Raw genomic sequence first — 20717 nt, 5'->3', positions numbered from 1 at the left:
CTTAATTTGTCAGAAAAATTTACACCAATATCGTCAGTACTCGTTTGACCAAGTATGGCACTTACAGTATTGAATATAATTCGATGTTCATTCGAGCGAGTGACTTTTTAGGTAGTTTTTTGACCAAGAGGAATGTTTTAACAGACGAAACCATTTCCGTTGAATGTCGTGACGTTACTTCCCGTAGGCCACCAACTGACCGCAACCGCCAATCATTTAATTTCAACCAATGAGTCAGCGTCATTTGTAAATGACCAAATGTCTCGTGCAAATGCAAATATGGGCCCATCAAGTGCTGCCACTCAACCATTGTTTTGTTGACATAAGTGCGTTTATATAAAGTCAAGCGGCTTTTTAGTGACATCAGTGCTATACTGGTCGACATTAGTGTCCTTAGCACATTTTTATGCTCCGAATTTCCTCTTCATTGAAGCTCATCAAGTTGTCCTTTCACTTCAACGATCTGAGTCCGGATTACTTCACAGACACAGTGCTGCCTCTTCGAAATCTCGAAAGGATTATTTCTGATTAAACCGTAAGTCCTCAATTTTTTAATTTTGCGTTTATTTTTAAATAACGTCGGTCTACGTAAATTTATCTTAATCTTTGTATGCGGACGGAGTAAAAGTTTCGAATCTAAAATTAGCTCAAGTTTATTTTACAAATTGCGGGTGTATGTAAAGCGGTAAGAAGAGATTGAACAGGGCAAAAATAGAATTTCCTCTTCGCATTTAACAAAAACTATTATTTATTTTATCAAAAAAATTGCCGTAGAAATAAATTTTATAGTGAATCATAAAATGAGGTAGAAATTTCATCTTATCTGTTTTAACTGGTATGTGATCGCGGCATGTATATTCAGAACCAGAATAACAATTTTTACTGATTGGAAAACAGTTTTCTAACTGTTAATTGAAAACGGTTTTATCAGAAGATTAAGTCCTATTCCAAATTATCTTCTTGTCTTTACCCTGTCGCGTGACAAACGAGACTTGTAAAAGCACAGTCATGTTATATATAGGCCCATAAAAATATCTTAAGTACCAAAGGCTATTTTCAGAACGCGATTTTTTCCACTTACATTCCCGTTAATTTACTGCTCTTAATTAATAACAAGATTTGTCTCAAGCTCTTTCCACCTATAATCTGTAAAACATATCTCTGCTAGAGGATCAAATCGCCCTTCAGCTTGTGTCTAGTGTTACATCTAATGAGACTAGCCATATTAATTCAGCTTATCTTGTATAAATTATCCCCTGCACAAGCAATATACGGCCTCATTTAACCGTCACCGGAACTGGTCTTAATATTGTCCATGTGTGTGTTATTTGTATGTTTGACTTGAAGTTTTAGAGGAAAGAAAAAACGCGCGAAATTAAGACTCAACCGAGAAGTGTTGATGTAACTTTAAAACCCTATTCAGTCAGATTTACTGTAATCGCTGTTTCCCGTTTCCCTTGAGTTAAAGTCAAAAAATCAGGCCAGCCCTATCTAACATTTTTTGTTTTAAAGTGACAGTACTATTAAAAGGTTTCACTGATATCACAGGTAATTGAGAGAAGATAAGGCTAACGTTTTCTTAACAAATTTTCTGCCTTCAATAGACCAGTAATAAATCAAAGTCAAAAGCATTCCTGGAATTTTCACCAAGTGTTAAATGGTGGAACAAATCGTGTCCTTTACATCTCACGCGCTGGGAAATTTCCAGCTTTCATCTTCCAAGTCTTCAGTTCAAAAATTTACTTTAAATGGCTTCCAGCAATGAAAGCGACCAAATTTTTTGTTGGAAAAGTTCTTGAATACTGATTGATAAATCATGATAGATATACGCTGTACACTTCCACATGTCATGGAGATTGTTTTCCACTTTCCGCCAGTGGATGTTTAATAGTCCTCATCTATACACCTCTGTTGGTTTCAATGACCAGCAGGTCCCTAAACCTGTAATACCTAGCGTCAGTTTCAACCACTCTTGGCAATTTTTAGCGGTGGTAAAAATATAGGCTTCGATCTGTTACAGTAAAAACTATTGATTGCGGCAACCAATATAACTTTTTTCTGGTTCAAAAATTTTAGAATGCTTAGTAGGAAATGGAAGGAACAAAAGGAAGGTGTACAGCGCATTAATACCGTAATCTTCAATTCGAAGAAAACCAAACCATGTCCGGAGTAGAAGACAACTGTCGCCATTTAAATTGGCTAATTTCTGTCTAATCCCATCCACTCTTTAAGAGAGTGGAGATGACGCAAATCTAAGAACTGTCTAAACAATCTTTTCAAAGCGCAATTGTTCTATTTTTAGACCGATATTAGGACCGTATACCACAGATATTCTTACATGGACTTAAAGAAACTGCGTGATGAAATGCTATCAAATATATTTTGTCAATTAATGAACATTTTTTACCTTTCTCACGACAGTTAAAATGTTCGAAAAATTTATTTCGGCATCTTCTACTAAATAATATTACGTCCGTCTTTTAATGAAAAAATTCAGCGTATTTGTTTCGACTACAAATCTTTTGGTTTTTTTCTCTGATCCCCTTTTCATAATTCAGAATTGCAAAGCAGGTAACACCGTCTTTCAAAGCTCTGATCTCGGACCGCCCTGAAAAAAAAGTCTAAAAAGATTTGGATGAACGTTGGTATGTTACGATGAATTGTAAAATACATCAAAGTTAAAAATAGTCACTCAATCTTTGTGTGCTCTTAAAAATTGCCCAGTCACGGTTAGGCTCCCGTGACGGTTCAAGTGATAAATTAAGTTAATGTGCCTTTGGTATTCTGTAGTGTACCAAATCGACTTCGATTTTTCATGTCTCGTGAATCTTACTTATCTCCCAGAATTCCATATCATTCTCAGGTACAGCAGAGCTTCATTGCTAGAATTTGGAAGTTGTTGTAATGTAGCTCCTACGTAGCCCATCTCTCTGGCGTTCCAGGTTGTTGACTCAATCCATAAATTTGAGAAGTGATTTAACTTGAATTTTATCTGAGAGAACTTTCAGGTTATATATATAGTTTTATACCAGTTTGCGACGGAGTTTGCCGGTATATGGGACTTGAAAAAAGATATAAAATTATTTTTCTGGCATTCGCCCATGAAATCGCCAAAATTGACTGATTACACACCACAAATTTGTCTCAACGCCGTCATTAGTTTCGCATGATGATGAAATTTACTGACTGAAGGCGTGACGATTCACATGATTTTCAGGTGAGAGGAATTACTCTTGAATAGCTCACTGTGATGAATTTACGACTCACGGGTTATTTACTCCTATTACAACCTTGATGGCTGTGGCCTCCATAATATATCAAACTTCTGAAGTGTGATCATCCAAACATGGCAGCTCTTCGTAAACTCATTCAGGGTTTGAATTTGTGGTTTAATTCGTTAGCAGTAATTGATTTCAACACGAGCACCTAGACAATTTGCGGTTCTTGTGTCTGCGAAAGACGAAGCTCCCCCCTCTTAATCGCAGGAACTACTTGTCTGCTTGATAAGCAGTTGACGACATTTTCTGTTTCAGCTTTGTCAATGAAAATGTCGCGTTAGCTCTTTTTTAAATCTAATAAAAAAAAAGCCCATTGAAATAAAAGCTTTTAAAGGTTATACTTCAAGTTTTACTCGAAAGCTGTGAGTCAGAGCCTCTGAGTATATGCAGAGTATATTTCATCTTCTTCCAGTGGTGCATCTTCTGAAGCAAACAGCATTGTTACATTTTGAGTTGATCGTCATCTTGGGAACATGTCTTTTCCGAATACAAACTCTCATGGAATATTTTCGGTAGTAAATACAACCTTATCCGAAGTCTGTGATGAGAAATTCTCTCGCTCTGGTTTTCTTTCAGCCCAAAAACGATGGCAAAGGTATAAGACGAATCAGAGCGTCTTCGTTGTTTACCTTGCCCGACACTTATGTGAAATATAAATGCTTAGAAACACTTCATCTCGGGAGAAGTTTTCTTATTTAAGTTTCGAATCCCCCCGAACCTTTTTGTTGTGTTTTAAAAGTGATAATAAAATTTTGAGCACATCTTGGTTGAAATCTAAATTTAGCCCGTTGCTACCTGAAGTATATTTTAAGCTATTTTTGAAAGCGTATCGCAGATTAGTTTAATGTCAATCTACAGCTACCGAGAAAGCTCTTAGACTGTGCGTTCTTTGACCCGTATCAGGCTGATTCTCTTCCCATTTCTTTACACAGTTCATGGCCTTCTTAACTGACAGATAAAAGTTTTGAAAATAAATGTCGCTTGTTTATTTGCTGTGCTGGTTGACGTACTTGTGAACGAAATCAAGGGCACACCCTCTCGGCGAATATCAGCTGATGCGCGATTTCAAAACAGCCTCGCCCTATTTACATACCCTTGCAATGGGTAACCGTTTTCTTCTGAAGGAAGCAGAATCTTGCGTTTTGTGAATGCGCAACATTGCTTAACCGATTTCTGTAACAGTCAGGATGCATTGTAGTTTGGCATTATTCGGATTCATCTTCTTTTGTATCAGCTAGACTGTGGAGGGATTCCTGTGTTCCTCCTTGACCTTTAGCAAACCACGACAGCGACGGCAACGAGGACGTGGCAAAGCAAAAGATCTAATGAGCAGAACAATAGCTCAGCACGTGCATTTTAAAATTGTGTACATTTCTTAGCCGTCCTCTGCAAAATAAAAACGTGGAATCTTCAGCATTTGCGTGGTCCGAGAAAGGAAAGCCCGACGGCAGATTATTTAAGTTTCCATTGGGAACTCAACGCCGCTCTCATACGTTATGCTGAGGTTAACTTGCGGCGTCATAAGAGATGGTAAGCACATCCAGTCATTCGGGAAAATTCGAATTAACATATGTATTCAGTTTTTAAGTCGTCGTCTTCCTTGACTTTGCCTTCCTAACTACTAAAGGTCCCCTAGTAGTACTTTCGATCCAACGGCGAAGCTATTATTACATTTCTTACATTTTCCGTTGGTCATGGATTGTGTAGCCACAGATAATTAGAAACGTAATGTATTTGAACTGAGCCATCGGTCGAGCATCTTGCAGCCAACTTTATTGAATCTCGACTGTGCTGAAGAATGCAGTGTTCCTACTGATACGAAAAAGACAAGTAAAGATCTTTACCCAGGCTGTCAGCCTTGTAGTCGGATTAATGCAACCAGCATATTTCATAAAAAAGACACCTGTTGCGTCGAGGAGAAAAACGAAGGAGCATGATCTCAAAAGTTCATTCATCGTAAGCTTTCACTTGTCTCAGAGTTAGACAGTATTTAAATGATGAAATAGTTTACTCTTACCATTGATCCATTTTACTAAATCGACTCCCGACTGAGAGCGCTCAAGGTTCAAACTTAAGTTTCAGACGCAAGAAAAACACTAATCAGGCACACATGCTGTTCGACAGCTCGTACAACGACGCATTGAATTATTTAAAGCTTATTATTGGTCACAGGAATTCAGTCTGCTTGTAGGGCCTCTGAAACTGCGCTTTCAGAGGCGCTGATCAGAAGATTCCGGATGTCATACCAGATCATAATTCATAAGATCTTATACGTGCTGAAGATTACCGTAGTTTTAGCAGCGAAATGACAAATGAGACGCTATAGCTTGGATCGGCTTCCTTTTGCCTACATGCGTATGCAAAAATTGGTGTTTTTACAGTGTAATGATGGCAAATTTCACCCACAAATGTGATTCAAAATTTCCCAGTCGATACTAAATTAAATCTTCCACAAACTCCTCCGAGCGTAGATTACTGAGTTCTTGTCTCCCCTGAAATTGAATCAGCCGCCAATAAACATTAAAATACTAAATAGTAACATAATAAGATATAAACATTATGGAACAATTTGAAACAACCGACTGATATGATATTCCAAAGGCCGTTTTTCGATCCCTTCAGAGAAAAAATGATTACGGACATAGACGTGGAACATCTTTGAAATGAAGAGGTGATTTTTTTAAACCATGGAACCTAGTTTTGGCACCTCTAAGTAAAAAATGATTCCTCTCTAAATATTAGAGAATTGCCGTCAGCATGAAATGCTCTTTTTGATTGACAAAATCACGTGATCCAAAAGCTGCGTCAACAGCCAGACCCGAGTCAGGCAAATTACATTTAGAGATCGCAAGTCTGAGGAATATCGAAAATTTTCTTATTTTCTGATAGAAAACCACAAAATATTTTAAAATAGCACATCAGCTGAATAAACCTTTTCAAATCGAAAAATCCTCAGAAAATTATTTTGTTTGGTTGAAACAAACTTCAATTTGGGAACGTGACTGTTGCTGTCTGCTGACGATGTCGGCGGTTTGCGAAAGAAAATGAAATTTTATGTAAATGCCGGTGGTTTCATTTGAAATTCACGTTGAGGTTTTTTCCCCATTGCAACGGAAGATTTGACAAAAAATTTGGAAGGCAAATGCAAGAGGCGGAAAGAAAATCAATCACTGATCGCAGGAGAAACTGAAATGCTATTGACAGATCTGAACATAGATTTGACGGTTTTGCCTGCGTTTCGAAAAGGAGGAAAGGGGAAGAATTAAATGGCTTTGAGTTCGAAAGTTACAAGGAATGACAACCTTACTCGTGTTCTTCCGGTTACCAGAGCGAAATATTTCGATTTTGTTTTATTTTTTAATAACCTTTCTGGGAATTTTTCCTTTTACCGTGGCACTAACAAATTGGAACTTTAAAATGTACGGAAGCCGAGCCCATTAGCAAAGCATTCTTCTTCGATTTCTGGGGAAAAAAGTGATTTTTGTTCCGCATGTAAATTGGAAAGGGAAAGAAAACAGGAAGCTTTAGAATGACGTCAGCGACAACTATAGTAACCAAACATTAGAACTGGGAGAATTTTATCCTTGACCGCGCAGCTTGCTGTTAAGTTTTCTCTGACATTTCGAGGTGTCTGAAGCACTATTTTACAAAAATTCGTCACATTTTTTCAGGTAAGAAATTAGCTTGATGTTAACATTTGTCTGTTGTTTCCCAAATATTCTAATCGTGACCCGATAAACAATTAAGTGTCAGCTGTGTGCCCATTTGGGTAGGCGAGTCTACGGTTACATTTTGGCGCTCATGTTTCTTAACTGTAAATTTTTTCTGATAGTTTTTAAAAATAAGACTCTTTGTTCCGTTTTAACCCACGCATCGCTATTTCAATCTCTTAAGTCTTTGTTTATAAATTTTGAAAGAGAAATATCGTTGCAAGACTAGGCTTTGGGAAGCATTCTGCTGTTGGTTGATGCGTTAGATCACACGGCAAATTCTCTCTAAGGTGCAATGACATCACTGTGACATCATGTCCCTCCCAAAATGCAAATTCCCGAAGCACTTTTCTCACTCGAGGTTGTTCCACAAATAGATCAAATCGTATACACATTGTCAGAGCAGCTGTTGTGAAAAGGCGTATCTACTGGTGGGTAAAAATAGATCTTTGAATTTTTATTTCCGTCTACAGTGAGGTATAAACAGCCAAAGAAATAGCCTTACGATTCCGAAAGGTTATTCCATTCACCCTTAGTTTTTAATGGTCGTTTAGAGGGCATCAAATTCTTGTTTTGACTTATTGGAGGGCTGATAATTACGTAGCCTTTCGCTTGCAGTTGATGCAATCCTGTGCAGAGCAGTGACTGTTGCTAGTTACACTGTCGTTTGTTCGAAGTTTCAGTCCCTGGTCTGCCACAATCTATCAATGAATTAGGTAAAATTAATGGTATCTTGTCACTATTTGATGCATGGAAATCTACGACTTCGCTTACGCCATGTCTAATCGGTAACTGCGAATTTTCTATCGTCAGGAGATTTATAGTTTTCCCTGATGTTTTGCTACATCGATCTACTTGTAGCATCTTTCATTTTCTTCGATCGATGCTTGCTTGTAATTGTTGCTTAGTTTAACGGCAGAAATAAGAAGGTTGATGTTATCTTGCAAGCCCAACTGATTCGAATCGAATGTCGCTCGTGGTTTCAGGTCCCAACAGGCAAAGATATATATACCGAAAATTTTCCTCGCCATCTTCAGCTGCAGTCTTTGGTAGGTTATGTTGCGACTACATTCTAAAGAAGATAAAACGTTCGATACTGTTGGTGGAAAATTGGTGTCGTCCATTCCACTTAAACGAATTTTCAAATCATGTGCGCGCGGCGATAACAGTGCGTGGTTGTTTATTCCTCGAAGGTAGTTGTATCGTGTAAGTTTCGCGGGAACTGGACTCATCGAACACATACGGCTAAATTTATCTGTCGATTGAACTTAGTTGCTGTTATCTTTTGTTTAGTCGAGCCATTTTATCTCCAATCTTGCCAACCTAAATCCAGTGTAAAATATTTTTGGCGAAGTGAAGTAAGATGGCGTAGATGGTGCTGTAAGATCGTCTGCTTTACATAAACAAAGTCCAGTTTCAACGCGAGCGGACCTCGATCGTTGGACATAGTTCAAGATAACACAAATTGAGCAACGTTTCCGGCCTTAGTTTTCGAGTTCTGTGAAGAGAAGGACGTGGCTTTCGACGAGAACCTCACTGCTTTCGAATACAGTAGTCTGTTCCGTGTTCGCAGCGTGGAAGTATCGTGAGGAATGCTTCCTGAGTGAGATCATTCGCGCTAAGATCCCCGGCGAAAATCACTGATTGTAAACGGCATGACATCATTTCACGCAATGAAAGATCGCTTCGAAAGCGGAGGAAGAAGTGCCCTTTCTCTCTAAGATCATCTTGAAGTGCAATTTACGGACGAGAACGAAGATCGAACTCCGCCATCATTACGAACCGCAAATTGTACGAGTTAAAAATCTTGAGAAAACGTGGTTGATAACTTAGCAGACTTTGTCGACAGTGGCGAGACTTCTAGCTGGTACTTGTTAATCATTTAATGAACTCACTTTGTTGTTTCAATCTGTTCATTTCTACAGATCAACCGCGCTCGACGCCTCAAACGATCGGACTCACTGTAGTTCAACTCTGGCAAGGAGCCCCCCTTCAAAACTAGAAATTACCGACAGCCCGAAGAAAGCAAAACACAAGATGGGAAGAAAGAAGATCCAGATTTCAAGAATCGGTGACGAGAGAAATCGTCAGGTAACAAGCAAATATGGTACTTATTCACCCAAAGCGCACTTTTTTTTATTACTCCAGACACAAATAGCAAGTTTGTGGCTTTTTTAGTCCGCGCGGGCGGCTTAGAGATGCTAAATATTGCACTCCGAGGTCCAAAATAGAAAGAGCGGTTTGGGGTTAAAATTTCATTATGGGCCGATATTTTTAGCTTTCGTGGGTCAATTGGGTTAGTTTAAGGAAATGTCGTGTGGTGTTTTGTTAGTGGAAGATTAATGGCATCGAAGTCAAAGTTTTCGCAGTAATGAAGAGACTGCTGCGATAGGCAGTGATGTGCGAAGTCTTGAGCAAATAGTTTACGACAAAATTCCGGGTACCTGCAAAACGCAGATCTCGGCCAGTGGAACAAATAGAGATGGATATTTTTTTACTCACAATCAGCCTGAACGATGCTACACATTTTGATGAAAAAATCGATATGTCAGAGCAAGATCTTGATCGAATTTCGGTTTTTTCGTTGCTCGGGACTGTTATCATCAACCAAGGTTTGATATGGATGAATCTTAATTAGGTGTACAGTCAAAGCCAAGGGTTCGCGTGTTGTGAGATATTTTTGGCTCTTTGTTTGTCTTTCTAATTTCTTGGAGATCATTTTAAACACACTATTAGCATTTATCAGTAACGTTTACCTCCATGCGTTTTTGTTGACAAAAGTCGTACATTTTAGAGACGTTTGAATAAATCTATCGTGTGCAGTTGTACATTCGTTGAAACAATTGTTTTGGGCGCTTTTCACCGTTTCCTTTCTACATTGCTTATCCATTGGCCTCTGAACAAAATAACTGATATAAATTTTGACTTCCATCAACCGTGAAACACGGATAAAATTCCACAGCAGTCCAGACATCCAGCTACATGTGCCATCCTTGACCTAAAGATAATCTTTTCAGGGTTTCTCAATACATTTGATCCCTTGTCAACTCGTTTCGTACATATGCAATTTTCTCACGACTTCTGATCTGTTTTCCTTTTTTTTTTTTTGGTTTGTAAAGCGAGAACATAGATATCCGCGTAATTTTCGTTGCCTTCATTTAAATGAGTTGTTGTCAATGGATAGCTTTATCTTTCCTGAGGGCATTGTGTCTAGGGCTTTCTAGAAACATTCCTTAAATAGCCATGTCTCAACACCTGCTGAGAAAGAAAGGAAGAGGGTGCATTCTTTGAAAAAAACACAAGTTGAAGCAGTGTGACTTGTCTACCTATAGTATTGTTATGTAACCATCTGTCTCTTTTTTTTCTGCTTGTGGAAAATTGAAGTTTCAGTAAATTTTTTGGTCATAATGAGTAAGAGAGAAAGTTATCAGTTCCATCTGCAATTGCCTCAAATATAAAAGACATTTGAATTTCAAAGTCCTTGTATTTATGCCTTTTTGACATTTTCATCTGATTAATTGCTGCATTTGTCCTTGGGGCAATTTTATAATGTGATGTTGCTGCTTATATTGAAGAGTTAGTGTATATTTTTTGAGACAAAAGTGAGTCATTCAAGTGCACTGTGTATCACCCAGATAACTATGTTTGGAATCTTAAATTGGAAGAAATCTGCTTGTCATGGACAGAGGAATGTACAGGATTGGTTTTCATGAAGGTGTCTCTTTCAATACCCCTTAAAAATATTTAGCATTTTTTGTTAAACCCAGTTTCAATCATTAAAAAATTTGAATTCAACAGAAAAAAAAGAATGATAAATATTCACATCTGTTATAGGGGAAAAACTGGGTAACTCAATAAAAAAAAATAGAGAAAAAACTTGAACCATAATTTAACACCAGAAAGACATTTTAGCATGCATAGGAGCAATACTTGACCTAAAGACGAAGTAACCTGGATGCTTATGAAATGTCAGCTTGTGAATTCCACATGCCATGCTAGCTATTGCTGTCAGACATACATGAAGCTCTGAGCTAGGGTGTTGACAGGTCAAGGGATAAGATTTAATATATTGTGTTTCAATAGATGCCTAATAATAGCCTACAGAAGCAGTGGTCTACAATTATTCTGAAGAGCAGAAATAAAATAATTGCCTCATCTTACTTTGTGTGAAATCTGTGCTTTTGTTTTGGCTCCCTCTTATTAATAACTTTTTCTAATATTGTGGCTTCCCTTGCTTTTGATACAACTTCCTGTGTTGGAAGCAGTTCTTTAAACATCTTCAAGTTTTGCCTGGAAATTGCAAATTGTTCTTTTGTGTGAATTTTTTTCTGTCAATTTTGTTATTAGGAAATAATCTACATGTATTTAAGAGGCACATAAGGCAAAAATTAAAAGTAAATGTGCTAGTGATATAAGCTTGTCAAGGGGGAAAAAATCTAACTCTTATCTTTCCCACCTGGCTAGGTTACTTTCACAAAACGAAAGTTTGGTTTGATGAAGAAAGCTTATGAACTGAGCATTTTGTGTGACTGCGAGATTGCTCTCATCATCTTCAACTCTGGGAACAAATTGTTCCAGTACGCTAGCACAGACATGGACAAGATCCTCCTAAAATATACAGAATACAATGAACCACATGAGAGCAGGACAAACACAGATATTGTTGAGGTAAAGTAATGGATGTTGAGCAGGAATTTTTGTTCTTCATGTAGAGCTTACTTCCCCTGGCAAGTGAATACAACAAAAGAGCAACGGCAGGAATCAAAAAGGAATTAGTGGGAAAAGTCTACCAGGAGTGAAATTTTTCAATATCATTTTATCGGCCATGGATTAGTATTTTGCATTCTTGTTTGTTTTCTGATGGAATAAGTCAATAGAAATTTAAATTTCATTATATGAATTTAAATGTTAAAATTGTTGTGTTTTTTTTTCTTGTTCCATTCAAAGACAATTTCAAAGAAGGAGAATAAGGCTTTGCCATCCCCTGACGACACAGATAAGGTGGGTTAAGGTCTTTTAAAAAATATCAAGCAAATGTGTGCATCGAAGTTGCTTGCATGTTGAATACAGTAATGTGCAATTGTATTTTTGTCCTGTTTTTTGTGTATAGTTCATTTCCTTTCTTGATGCCTCACTAATGGAAGATGACCATTTAATTTAACACAAATTGTGCAAACAATGTGTCATTGAACACATCATATTGACCATTTCAGCTGCATTAGGCTCCCATGAAGAATTACCTCATTACATTTTTAAAAATATTGTATTTTGCAAATTAACTATTTTCTAATTTCTTAGTTTCTTGCCACAGAGGATGATTTTTTTTTGTAGTTCAATTGTATTGCCAATGGAAACTTATTAATTACAGTATGTGTATTTTATTAAACTGAATAGACAGACGGAAGGAATTCAGGTTGCAGTTTCTGTATTTTGGTATGACTTGAGATCCTTTGTCCTTTTTTGTTTTACAGCAATTTGTGTTGACCCCAAGAACAGAAGAAAAGTACAACAAAATTAATCAAGAATTTGATCAGATGATGAAAAAGAATCTTCTACAGCCAGTAAGTTTAACAAGAATTTTTATTTTTTTCTCCTTTTGTTGAGATGTCTTTATGAAAATTTTGATTAGCAAGTGAGGACTGACAATGATTGGGTGACATGTAACTAATGAAAATAATTGTCTGTACATGTTAACGTAAAGTTAGGTTATGAGAATTGTTATCAGAATGAGGCGTAATATTTTGAACATGATCAAATCACTGAAAAGGTTGAGTGGTAATACCACTAACTTTTTTTTAAATTTTTTTTTTTTTTAACCCAATTGGTCATGTTTTACCTTGTGGATGTTATTATACAACTGGATGTGCTGAATAGGCAAAGGTCTTGCTTTACATCATGCAGTTACCCTGTTAGTCATGACGGAGTTTAACCATTTTCCAACCATGTCTAGCCTGATCTTTCTCAGCCTGTAAGCATTTTACTACATGACTGATGCTCTTTCCCCCTCATCCTGTGATCTTTCTGCTTTCTTCTTGAAAGGCCTTATGCAGGGCTGTGTAGCATTTTTTGTCCCAGCTGTTACTATCTTTTACTTCTGTCATTAAGGGATTGACATAGGATGTTTTTGATGAAAATGTTGAGCAAGTTATTTGATAATATATGTTAATCATTGTTGATTAACAATCAATTGCTTCAATTTTTCAGCATCAGTCTGATGATGGTTATCATCAGTTGCCTGTCTCTATCCCAGTGTCCTCCAACAATGGCTCAGAAGATAGTTATGGCAGCAGGCCTAGTAGTGCTGATGCACCTGGAATGAGTTCTGGTCTTCCGGTGAGCTCTAGTGGCCGAATCAATCCTGAACACATGAATGGAAACTTCCCGCGGGGGAATGCTTCTGCTGCTGCTGCTATATCAGGTACTTAAGCTTTATGAAATAATTTTTTTTAATTCTTTATAGAACAAGGCTGGGTTGTTCAAAGCTGGTTTAAGATAATTCAGGATAAGTGTGAAATGTGATTTCAAAGTGAAAATGGGGTATTTTCCTTTTTGTCTGGAATTTGATTATTGGATGCTGTAAAAAATAATTGAGAAAATTACCTGGAAAAGGCTTTTGAACAAAGAAATAAGGAAAATTGGTGTAAAACTTAACCCTGGCTTAGTGCTAATCAGTCACTAGTCGACTACTTAAAATCATAAATGGTCACCAGCCATAAAATTTTAACCTCAAAAAAAAAAAAAAAGTGTATATATATATATATGTATATAAAGTCTGAATAATCGTATGTAATATCAAAGGACTTCAAATTCTAAGTACATGTAAGAACATAAAATAGCTTGGTACAAGACTGTTGAACACAGTTTGCAAATTTAGTGACCATTGCTGCAAATTTAGTTTCCAAGATTTTTCTTACATGAGAACAGTCACAACCTGCAGTACTGCAGAACAGAACTGAAATGTTACCTCTATTATATCTTCTTTATGATTGTATCTCAATAAGGGGTTTTTTTCCATTTGTAAACATATATAAACTGTAGCCAGAGCAATATGACCAGATTAATAAACCTGAAAAATTCAAAGCACACATGAAACACATGTATTTCTGGAATAAAATGTAAAGTGGAAAACTGAATATTTCTTTAGGAGATAGAAAATAGGAGAGCTGCCAGGTATGTCCTCAAAGATAAGCATTTGAAAAAGAAGAGTGCCAAGAGCTTGAGCTACCTTGCATTGTGTGAAAAATATGCATTTGATAGTGTGTGTAAAGTAAATCTGACATGGCAGTATTAGTGAAATAGGAAGTGCCTAAACTAAACAGTGATGATGGAGCAGTCTTTTTTCTTGAATATCAGTTATGAGCGATACATAGTACATCTTGTTAGCAATTAAATGGCTTCATCATCATCCTGAAGTCAGTTTGTGAATTTTAGTATCTTGAGCAGGTAGGCATGGATATTTTTTTTCAATTTTTTATAATTTCTGAAGCCCAGAGTCTAGACTTATTGAGAAATTTGTCATGTCCATAGTTGTTTCCCAAACTGAATTTATAAAGACAGAAATATATTTTTTTATATATTCAAAAGAAAACTGATTGCTACTGACTGTGAAGGTGTCAAATTTTTCTTATCTGAAGATCATCTCTTGCATTTGAAACTTATGTGAATATTTACAAAATGATTGAACTAATCAGAGTGTTCTTACATTTCAGACCAATTGTACCCATCAAACTCCCAAAGCTGATAAAAGGAAATGTGAACCCATTGCTGTTGCCCCCATCAAAATTTATCTCTTTGAAAAATTTTGTCACAGAATATACAGATCCATCACAAAATCCATAGTAATGTAGAGAATGCCTTAATTTTTTTCTTTCATGAAGTTGACACTACAGTTAAAAGGAATCAATTTGTTCAATCTGATTTCGGTGTGAATAGCAAGATAGTAACAGTATTCTGCATAAGCTTGAGAAATAAGTCAGTAAATGTATTTACCACAATGATATTTGATATTTTACTACAATTACTGTAAGTTTAAACAATTTTTTTTTTCAAATAGTGACATCTAAAACCCATTTTTTTTAATCAACCACAGTGAAGATTTTCAAATCATTCATTTTGTACTTTGAAAATATGTACTGGCAATTTTGTTTAATTTACTTATAGTTTTTTCAATTAAGGAACTGAAATAGGCAGTGAATCTTTCAAGTACATGTACTATTAGAAGTTTCAGAGAGACCAATATTGTACAAACCTGTCATTACTCTTAGCTTATCTAACTGACATATTGATATCAATTATGGAATCAGTTATAATTAATAGAGAATGTTAAGATACTAAACAAAATCTAAACAATCATTTTACATAATTATAAACTTTTATAATTGATGGTTAAATTTTTGTTTCTTTCTTACAATTTACATTAATAACCAATACTTAAACGTAAAGAAGTAATCCAATCCTTGATAAATATAAAAAAGGCAAATGAAATAAACAAGTAAGAAAAAGGAATAAAAAATTTGTAGAAAGTTCTTAAGATAAAAGTGCAATGTAGTTGATATATAAGTCAATTAGTGGCAAAGTTTCAATTCATGGTATATGGTAACTTCTATTTCAATTTTCCAAGTACTAATTTTAAAAGTTTCAATTTTGTAGCTTAAATTCATTCAGGAATGGTTAACATGTCTTACTCTATATTTTAATATACTCTCATGAGGTCTAATTTTTTGTTAACTGTGTAAAAATGTCAAAGAAAAAACTGTGTAATTTATTTGTTCTAAAATATCTCGTAATTATTTCAATGTATAATTTTAACGCACAATGTGTGAATGAATGGAAATCATAAGATATGTGACAATTTTAAAAGTGAGGTTTAAAATGGTATTATTATGGCATGCATGCATTTGAAATTAAATGTTAAAATTTATCATCATTGTATTTGCTGTAATCATTAAACTTGAATTAAATGATAACTGTTCCTTTTTATTTTTCATATTTAGCCATTTAGTAATATGATCATAACTTAGGGGCATCCCCATTTTTTTTTTCATCAGAACTCGCAATTTTGTGTCGCTCTCAAATTTTGAGCAGAAAGATAAATTGAAAAGAGATGAAAGTTTGCTGAAGACAATGTAATTTAAATATTCACTTTTCTTAGAATGTTGTTGATGCTAGAATCGTATAATTCAAGAAGTCAACATGACATTTTAACTAAGAGAGAAAATTAAAGTGCCAAGGTGGTTTAAACTTTTTTGCTAGCCTTTGACAACTCAGTGTCTGCGAAGGCAAAATTTTACAGGATAAGAAGAAAAATCCTAAAACACCTTGACAATTTGTTTTGAGAAGCATAAAAGCCCTTTTGAGCTGTTTGTAGGAATTTTTCAATTTCAATCAAATGTTTTGTGCCCAAACTAATAGTAATATAAAATCTGCTTCATGGAAATCAATTTAATTTGTTTTCTTCAGGAAATACACAGAACATGTCTGATTTGGTGGCTGCAGCAGAGTACAACAGAAGAAGTGTCACTCCAGGATCTGTTCAGGGCAATGATGGCTCATTTGTCACACCCTCCTCTGGAGTGACTGGTGGACGAAATTCTGTGTCGCCACATCCACAGGCTGTCACTCCTCCACCAAATCCCAGCAGGCCTTCGTTAAAGATTAGCATCCCTAATAGAAGCTCAGCTGCGGGACAGATGGTAAGTGATGTGACCTAAAAAATCAGTTGTGCAGGTGTGTTTGTGATTAAATTTTGTCATCAATATGAAGAAGGAAAGCTCAGTGTCTCATCACCAGTAGACTTTCAACTTTTTTAATTGGATTTTTTTACCAACTGAGCCACAGAGTGCTTATTGGTGAGTCAGACCATATTTTTTCTTCATAGACAATTGGCAATCTTCCCACAAACTGCTAGGATCTTCTTTGTTGAAAGCATCGTGTGTGTAGATCCCAGTGTTGATTGAAGATTAAATTAAAATTGTTACTTACATCACCAGTGAAGGATGAAAAAGAACAACCTTTAGTTTAGATAAAATGATTTATGAAGCTTACTCTTTATAGTAGTGCTATTGTGTGATTGTGAGCAGTGAGGTTTTCTTGTTTTGCTGATTGGTGTTGCCAATACTAGATTGTTATTGTAGATTATCAGTTTGAAGAAGTTAAGTTGTGTTGACCTTCATACTTATTGTAGTAGAGTCTTATTTGCATTTTTATTTGTTTTTACCTTAATTTTGTGTTTTCTGTATCAGCAGCATAACCGGCATGGCATTGTAGCTTCAGCTCAGGACCAACCCTTATCCACCCCAGTCATATCATTGAACAACTTACCAATGCAGACACCAGGTGACAATCACTCCCTTTCCACACCTATCTTTTCCATGGCCACACCTAACATAGCTGGGGCACCGCCGTCATTTTCTTCAGCTCTGCCCTCTGGGTTCCCAGCTGATTTCTCAATGGATAACAACACAGAATCCCTGGCTCACAAAATAGCACAGTACCAAGGTGTTCCCGCTGCTGCCCTGCCTCTGATACAGCAACAAGCCTTACTTCAGCAGCAGCTGCAGCTAAATAACATGATACAAGCAGGGTAAGGGGTTGTTTACAATTCTTATTTGATACAAAAAGGTCTCTCAACCAAACATCAATATGCATATTCTCATACATTTCCTGAGGTGCTGACAAAGAGAATAGGCCATTTTACAGTTGTGTACTCAATTGCCAAGCCTTTGATTTAGAGTGAGGCTGAAGGTGACCTTGTTGTGATAGAGACTAGCATCAAGTTAGCATGATAACAAAGTAAATTACATTTGAAAAGCAGCAAGGTTTGTATCATAACAAGGTCACCCTTATCCTCACTCCAGTTCAAAGGCTTGGCAACCAAGCATGCAACTGTAAAATGGACTATTTGTCGAACAAACAAGAGCTTTCCTAGTTACTGATCATTTCCTTTATTCTCGTGACCCTAATGTGTGATTCATGATTGATATTGCAAGGAGAAATTAGATGCTACAGTATTTACTCTGAGGGTCAAATAGTTAAATTAAATGGGAGAGTTGGGTGGGTTGATATCCTTAACCAAAAGGTTAGACAAGGCATTAAAGAGGACTTATATTGAGGTGGAGGCATAATTTGAAAGCATGGTCCCAAAAAGTCTAATCAGTTTGGAAGTTTATTTTATTGAACGAAAAGATCCAATACTAAATATAACTTTGTTTCCTAGGAATTTACTGGGAAATCGCTTAACTGTTCCTGGTCAAGGCATGTCCGCGGTGAACATCAAGGCTGAGCCCGCGGACAGGGATACAGCGTCACCAAACTCGCGCTCGTCAATATCCCCCACCTCACCCTACCAGGTACAGAGGAGGATAGCGGCCGGCAGAGATGACCGTGACATGGATAAAGACCCCGGGTCCAAGCGCCCACGCCTGGATCCAACTATCTCTGCTGCTGCGAACGGCTGGGGGCGTTGAGAAAGCAGGATGAAAATTTTATATACAGGAAATAGATGATTTTAGGTTTATTTGTGTTTTCTTGGCAAAAAAGAAGTAATATTAATAATGTGATGCAGGCATCATGTCTTTACCAAGGCTGTTATCAATATTATATTTTACTGGAAGCTTTTTTTTTTTCCAAGCTTCCTTTTTACTATTTTATAATCGATTTGGTAAAATAGGCAGGACCTGACCCTTAGAGAGCATAGAAAATTGTAATTATTTCCTGAGGGGGGGAAAAGTGAAGACGCGTGTGAAAATATTAGCTAGTGCAGAACAGCGTATGGCCCATGTTTGTCATTTCATGAGGTGTCGCCCCATGACCTCTGCCCAAAATATTGTTAAATTGCATTCTTGAAAGTGCAACCTCAGCTGTCATGAAGATAAGCGAAGTTGCCTGCGTACCGTAGGATCTAGGACTTAGGACTTTTTCAGCTCAACTTCAATACTGCACTAGTTACTGAGTAAGAGAAAAAAGTAAAATCAGGTGTATCGTCAAATAAGCTACGGAGTTTTTATTAGAGATGTAGTTGTACGAAGGCTTAAAACCCGACATCAAAATTGGTATTTATTGCAAGTACACCCTACAACTGATTAATTGATAACATTTGAGTATTTTGCTGTACTTTATGGTATTCATTTGGCTGTTTCGTTTCTGATAATTATCGAAAGGTATCAAAGCGATTTTATTATTTTGTCGACAATGTAGGAGTGTAAAATGAGGAACCTCTTTTTTCTTGTGAAAGTGTCTTTCTATAGCAGCCTTGGATTATATGTACATTTTTGTCATTTGGTATTACGATTTTTTTCGTGTAAATATTACTAAAAAAACATATATTCAATAGAGTTAATTCATACTCCCCCCCCCCTCAAACCCTTGAGAAAAATGTAATAATAGATACATGCAACTAGAACGGCGTGGCTTTACATAGCACGAAAAAGTTAATGTAACGTTAATTTTGACTACGATGTAGTTTTGTATTTTCATTTAAACAAGTTGTTTGCCAAAGGCAGTTTTATAATGTAGTAACTAAATTCGCTTTGCAGGGCCAAGGGCACTTTTGAAACTGATTTTGGTTAAGACAGTTTCCGGTTCTATTGGCTGGAAATCTAGATATTGTGGTATATTTTCACATGTTTAAAGTATGTGTGAGACATAACCTGGGATTTTTTTTAAGGATAGATTATAGCGCCCTATATATTAGCGATTGATATATTCTTAAGTGTGCAATTAAGTAAAGTTATATTAGAGATAAATGAAACTCTGTAAGAGTGAAGTTAATTGGTGGTGAATATTTACTTAATTTTTAATTCCTGAAACTGGCGAGAAAATTTAACTGGACTTGTCTTGCATCTTAACTGTAAGGAAGCACTCGAAGCCAGAAATTAAATGGGAACGTCTGATTGGTCAAGTTTTTTTTTTGGCAAGTTGTACTTAAGCGCCTGTTGTTTCTACATTTGTGTGCTGTTTTGTTTTCTACTATGACGCGACGGCAGACGTCAACATTGAGATCTTTTTACTGCTTTCAATCTAGAGATTTAATTGTAGGGAGGTCAGTTCCTTGAAATTGCGGCCTCACTTTTCCTTTTCAGTCAAATGCTAAGATAGAGTGCTATCGGATATGCAACTGTAGCTTTTAGATTGAGATGTAGTGAAGCTTCGCCCAAATTCCTGATAGATCGTAGGAAGGGAAAAAACGGGTTTTCTTTTAAGAAAAAGAAAAACTACATTTAGAATCGCACAGAATAGTTATATTTGAATTAGAGCACGAGTGATTCCAATCGGCTTTGTTAGATAAATCCAGTTTTTTACCCTCGTCAACCACCGATAGAAATCTGGAGGTCGTCCCTGGAACATGAAGGGGGGTGAGTCTCTCAGGTGCGCAAAGTCGGGCGGGACCCTGGCGTTAGATTTGTTTGCTTTTAGTTGCTTATCATTCACTCTAGGGATTTGCGACATTGCGCCGCAGCCAGTTTTAAAATCAATGTATTCCGAATTGTAATTAAAATGAAAAAAGGTCGATGCAGTTAGATGACCATTTAAAAGTAAGATATATAACGCTGAAGCGTGGTTGTGTTTCTTGAAAGAACAAAATACTTAAAATAATAGACTTGTCATGTACTTTATAGCAACGAATATTGGTAATGGAAATTTTGTTTTCATAAAGGTTATCGTTTTACTTCTGCATACATTTACGCTCCAGAAATAAACTAACATAAGAGTGACACTTTGATTGTCTTTT

General features: G+C 36.4%; 1 protein-coding gene and 1 long non-coding RNA gene across 25 annotated transcripts in view; one reads left to right on the top strand and one right to left on the bottom strand.

The window, feature by feature from the left end:
* Positions 1 to 19886, top strand: part of LOC113672767 (myocyte-specific enhancer factor 2A) — a 28066-nt gene extending 8180 nt beyond the window's left edge. For 2 of the 24 annotated variants that reach the window (XM_089203089.1, XM_089203090.1), the window contains exons 2-11: positions 434 to 535; positions 7975 to 8037; positions 8914 to 9079; positions 11453 to 11656; positions 11936 to 11989; positions 12460 to 12549; positions 13193 to 13406; positions 16448 to 16680; positions 17230 to 17570; positions 18204 to 19886. In XM_089203089.1, coding sequence (XP_089059215.1) covers positions 9026 to 9079; positions 11453 to 11656; positions 11936 to 11989; positions 12460 to 12549; positions 13193 to 13406; positions 16448 to 16680; positions 17230 to 17570; positions 18204 to 18453 — 1440 coding nt within the window. In that variant the 5' untranslated portion in view covers positions 434 to 535; positions 7975 to 8037; positions 8914 to 9025 and the 3' untranslated portion in view covers positions 18454 to 19886. The other 22 variants (XM_027189106.2, XM_089203086.1, XM_089203091.1 and 19 more) reach the window with 21 other exon arrangements.
* Positions 3657 to 5428, bottom strand: LOC149046364 (uncharacterized). The gene is made up of 2 exons (XR_016185668.1): positions 5296 to 5428; positions 3657 to 5090 (listed from the first exon to the last, which is right to left on the bottom strand). It is a non-coding gene; the product is annotated as an uncharacterized LOC149046364 (long non-coding RNA).
* Positions 19887 to 20717: the final 831 nt, after the last annotated feature.

This window comes from Pocillopora damicornis, chromosome 4, assembly GCF_964200805.1.
Source record: "Pocillopora damicornis chromosome 4, jaPocDami1.2, whole genome shotgun sequence".
Lineage (NCBI taxonomy): Eukaryota > Metazoa > Cnidaria > Anthozoa > Scleractinia > Pocilloporidae > Pocillopora > Pocillopora damicornis.
This window is presented reverse-complemented; position numbering and strand designations above follow the sequence as displayed.